At 36.0% G+C, this 5,320-nt stretch overlaps 1 protein-coding gene across 1 annotated transcript; it reads left to right on the forward strand.

Moving 5' to 3' along the window:
• Positions 1-229: 229 nt before the first annotated feature.
• LOC133692025 (exocyst complex component SEC15B-like) lies at positions 230-3,531 on the forward strand. The gene is made up of 2 exons (XM_062112681.1): positions 230-3,011; positions 3,274-3,531. The coding sequence occupies exon 1, from the start codon at positions 571-573 to the stop codon at positions 2,995-2,997; it is 2,427 nt and encodes an 808-aa protein (XP_061968665.1). The 5' UTR covers positions 230-570; the 3' UTR covers positions 2,998-3,011; positions 3,274-3,531.
• The last annotated feature ends 1,789 nt before the right edge of the window (positions 3,532-5,320 follow it).

The raw sequence follows: 5,320 nt of genomic DNA on the forward strand, positions 1-5,320 counted from the left end.
TTTTATTATTTCATGTGCATGTGTTACCGTGGCAGAAAAAAAATTAAAATAACAGCAGGTCATGTATCTGTGACCATGTGAACGAGGGTGTGATTGGGTGGAAGGTATCGAAGTTTTTTTATATATATAAATATATAATTTTTTAAAAATGTAAATTAAACTATTTAAAAATAAAAAAATACATTTCTTTTATTAAAAGAAACCACCATATCTCCCACCGAACACAGAGTGTATGCCGTGTTAGTTTAGAAATCCCATTGTGCTAGATTAGAAAAAAACAAGAACACTCGCAAGATAACACTAAAATATTGCGGTAGAGGAGATGTTTCAAGATAATGCTCGTATTTCATACCGCCTCAACCGGACCGCCGCCGTCAAATCTCCAAAATCAGAAAGGTCAAAGAAAAACAAGTCTTCCAGTCAATGAAATGACTAGATTATCCCTTCTCCTTTCATTTTTACCTGTTGTCAAACTAGTCAAACCAAAAATACGCCCATCATTTATAATCTGTCCAAATAACCGTTTCTAATCAAATCCTCTCTCATTTCCTTCTCCGATTATTAGTTGCTATGCTCTCCGCAAAGGTTCGCCGTAAAATAGCTCCGGCGAACGGAGACACTGACAACTCCGCAGACAAACAAGACCAGCTCCTCCTCTCCGCCGCCATCTACAACGGCGAAGACCTCGGTCCTTCCGTCCGCAAGGCCTTCGCTTCTGGTAAGCCGGAGACACTCCTCCACAATCTTCGCCACTTCGCTCGTTCTAAAGAATCTGAAATCGAAGAAGTCTGCAAAGCTCACTACCAAGACTTCATCTTAGCCGTTGATGACCTCCGATCTCTCCTTTCCGATGTCGATTCACTCAAATCCGCACTCTCCGATTCCAACTCCAAGCTGCAGTCCGTCGCTGGGCCCCTCTTAACCTCCCTCGACTCCTACCTCGAAGCTCAAACGGTATCGCATAATGTAAACTTAGCTCTCAGTTTGATTTTCTCTTGTATCAAGCTATTAGAGCTTTGTTCCAGAAGTAATTACCATTTATCTCGCGGTAATTTTTACATGGCGTTGAAGTGTGTGGATTCGATTGAGACTGATTTTTTAGATAAAACGCCGTCGTCTACGTTGAAGAGAATGTTAGAGAAGAAGATCCCGGATATTAGATCGCATATAGAGAGGAAAGTTAGTAAGGAGTTTGGTGATTGGTTAGTGGAGATTCGTGTGGTGAGTCGGAACTTGGGGCAATTGGCTATTGGTCAAGCCTCTGCGGCGAGGCAGAGAGAGGAGGACTTGAGAATTAAGCAGAGGCAAGCTGAAGAACAGAGTAGGCTTAGTTTGAGAGATTGTGTTTATGCTTTGCAAGAGGAGGAGGAGGAAGATGGGCTTAGTGGTGTGATGGGTGATGATGGTAAAGATGGGTATGGTAATGGTGGTGGTAATGGATTGTTGGGGTTTGATTTGACACCCCTTTATAGGGCTTATCATATACATCAGACCTTAGGACTTGAAGATCGGTTTAAGCAGTACTATTTTGAGAATAGGAAGCTTCAATTGACTTCAGATTTTCAGGTGTCCTCGATGACCCCATTTCTTGAATCGCATCAGACTTTCTTTGCGCAAATTGCGGGGTTTTTTATTGTGGAAGATCAAATCTTGAGGACTGGAGGGGATTTGATTTCGAGAATGAAAGTTGAGAATTTGTGGGAAACTGCTGTTAGTAAGATGTGTTCTGTGTTGGAGGATCAGTTTTCTAGAATGCAAACTGCAAATCATCTCTTGTTGATTAAGGATTATGTGAGTTTGCTTGGAGTAACTTTGCGGAGATATGGGTATCCTGTTGATGCCTTGTTAGATGTGTTGAGCAAGCACAGGGATAAGTATCATGAGCTATTGTTGTCTGATTGTCGCAAGCAGATTGCAGAAGCACTTGCTGCTGATACGTTTGAGCAGATGTTGATGAAGAAAGAGTATGAATATTCTATGAATGTGCTTTCGTTTCAATTACAGACGTCGGACATTGTACCTGCATTTCCATATGTTGCACCTTTTTCATCCACTGTGCCTGATTGTTGCCGAATCGTAAGGTCTTTTATTGAAGATTCTGTGAGTTTTATGTCATATGGTGGGCAGCTGGAATTCTTTGATGTTGTAAAGAAATATTTGGACCGGTTTCTGAGTGAGGTTTTGGATGAAGCTTTATTGAAGCTTATTAGTACATCAGTTCATGGGGTATCCCAGGCTATGCAGGTTGCAGCAAACATGGCTGTGCTAGAACGTGCTTGTGATTTCTTCTTTCGTCATGCCGCACAACTTTCAGGAATTCCCTTGAGAATGGCAGAGAGGGGTAGGCGACAGTTTCCACTAAACAATGCTCGTGATGCAGCAGAAGAAATGCTATCTGGGCTGCTTAAACAGAAGGTTGACGGTTTTATGACCTTGATTGAGAATGTGAACTGGATGGCTGATGAGCCCACGCAAAGTGGCAATGAATATGTGAATGAAGTCATGATATATTTGGAAACTTTGGTTTCTACTGCTCAACAGATTTTGCCAGCTCCTGTTCTGAAAAGAGTTCTGCAAGATGTTCTTTCTCACATTTCAGAGATGATTGTTGGGGCTTTACTTGGGGACTCAGTTAAGAGGTTTAGTGTCAATGCTATCATGGGGATTGATGTAGATATCCGATTATTGGAATCTTTTGCTGATAATCAAGCTGCTTTGTTCTCTGAAGGGGATGCCAATCAGTTGAAAACAGCACTTGCTGAGGCAAGGCAACTGATTAATTTGCTTTTGAGCAATCATCCTGAGAATTTTCTGAATCCTGTGATCAGGGGGAGGAGTTATAATACATTGGACTATAGGAAAGTAATGACAATATCAGAGAAGTTGAGGGATCCTTCAGATCGGCTATTTGGAACATTTGGGAGCAGGGCAGCCAGGCAGAATCCAAAGAAGAAATCTCTGGATACATTGATTAAAAGACTCAAGGATGTCAGTTGATTTCATACAGAACTGTATGTATGGTCCTTTCTTTTTACTGTCCTTTTACCATTGCTGCATTTACTTGCTTCCAATATTTTTCTTCTCATTGTATTATTTGTTTCAAAAATTATATTTCTGTATTTATCATTCTCATAGATATGCACCAGATTGTTTGATTGAATTCTTTTGAGTTGAATTATGAAAATGAGGGTTGGTACTCATCGTGCCATGTACCCTTGGATAGATATAAAGGCGAAATTTCTCCTTACCCTCTTCTCCTGCCCTCTTGTTCAGGAAGAGGAGATAAAAAAATCTACCCTCCACCCCACCCCACTTAAATCAGGGAAGAAGGGGAGAACAAACAAACAAGAAAAAGCACACACTTGCAACTATTTTTTAGTGCATCAAGATGGATGGCATCTTACAGGAGTTGGAGCCACTGTTCGCTGTTGGGATGCTTCTTTAACTCTCACCTTTACTTTGGCCACGATAGACCGTTTCTGTTAGATAACCTTGATTTTAGTTGGCTTAATATATACCATTCATAATCAAGCTCCTGACTTTTTGCATCTTTTGCATATCTTGTCAACGCTATTCCAATCCTGTCTCTACTTCTAAAGCACGACATTGCTGCGCAAGGATTGACAGCAGTGTCGTGCCTTAGAAGTAGAGACAGGATTGACAGCAATGTCGTGCCTTGGAAGTAGAGACAGGCTTGGACATTAACTATTCTAATGACCAATTTTCCAAACTAAGATTGTGGATGAACAACATAAAGTATGGAATTTTGAAGCCCGAGTAGAACGAGATGGGGAAGCTTTAATTGTCCATCTCTTGTCTGAACTGACTGTTAGTTTAATGTCTTGAAGCTAATTGGATGGTTACATGTGACATTATTATATTTATCTAATTATATATTTATTATCAATAAAAATTTAATTTATATTTAATATTCATATGATATTAAATTAATGAATCTAATATTTGATTTATAAATCTAGAATAAAGATAAAGTTCATAAGCCAAAATGCTTTTAAAAAAAAATTATAAAATTGTTATCATTATGAGATTTCTATTCCATTAAAGCATTGTTCCTAAAATGTTCATGGTTGATGTTCTTTTAAAATATTGGATATTTATTAGAGCCGTAGAGACTAATACATATTATGTTTTTTTTTTAATGAAAGAAACTCATTGTTCTCATAAGCTGAGATATAAGGGATGTCTAGAACTAATATGTAAGTATTTGTCATAAGACATGTACATTGAACTGACTCATGAGAATTTTATATGGAGATATCGCATGTGTTTATGGAAAGACTCATATGACGGTTGTGTAAGTAATTTTTAGAATTGAGATTATTAAGTTATTTTATATAGGGAGTGTTATGTTTTGATCATGTTACTAGTTATCTTGGTAAAGCTAACAAATGGGCAAGCATTGGATATAACATAAACTATATAAAGGTATTTGAGTGATTAAGAGATAATTCATCATCCTAGGTGAATTAGAAAAAAAAATATTTTACATGTTCTCAAATAATATTGATTGTTAAATCCTTACGCAAGGTGAAATTAAATTTGAAGAGAATTTCAAATCTTATTTAAAGAATCAATTACTATAATGTTGCAAACAAATATGATTTGACATGCTAGACACACTCCATACTAAAATGTCTAAATCAGGCACTTCATACTAAAATGTCTAAATCAGAATATTATTGATGAAGGATAATAATTACATTGAGAAACTAGTAATTGAAATGTTAAGTCAAATCAGTTAAGACTTTCCTAATATTTAGGAGATCATGACATGGTGCTAAATAATATACTTGATCTTTAAATATAAATTAATCAATTATTGAATTGATAATAAATTAAATTGTTTGATTTATTTAATTCTATTTATTTATAATTATAATTTATATTTCGGTTAACATATTAGGAACTAATGAGTCATATATATTAAGAACCATTAGTCAGAAATTAAATTGAGATAATTAATTTAGTGTGACTTGATTTAAAATAATTTTAGAAATTAAGTACTAAATGTATTTGATTTAAGGATTATAATTCTAGTTCTAGAATAATCAAGTAGGAACTTGGTTGATTTCATTTCTAAAATTATTCTTAAATAACATATGGATATTATATAAGGGAAAAATAAATAGTTTTCTATTTATAGGGTTTTTAGGATTTTCTATAAATATAAAATTATGCCTCTTATTCTTTAAAAGGTTGTCTGTTACACAGGAAAACTACATAAGTTACAAAATAAAAAGCTAGCACTCTAGGCATAATAATCTCTCTCTTCTAAATAAGGATTTAGAAAATTTTTCAC

The sequence above is a fragment of the Populus nigra genome, chromosome 4 (assembly GCF_951802175.1).
Source record: "Populus nigra chromosome 4, ddPopNigr1.1, whole genome shotgun sequence".
Lineage (NCBI taxonomy): Eukaryota > Viridiplantae > Streptophyta > Magnoliopsida > Malpighiales > Salicaceae > Populus > Populus nigra.

Coding starts and splice junctions, on each gene's coding strand:
- LOC133692025 (XM_062112681.1), top strand. CDS start 571: ATGCTCTCCGCAAAGGTTCGCCGTAAAATAGCTCCGGCGAACGGAGAC.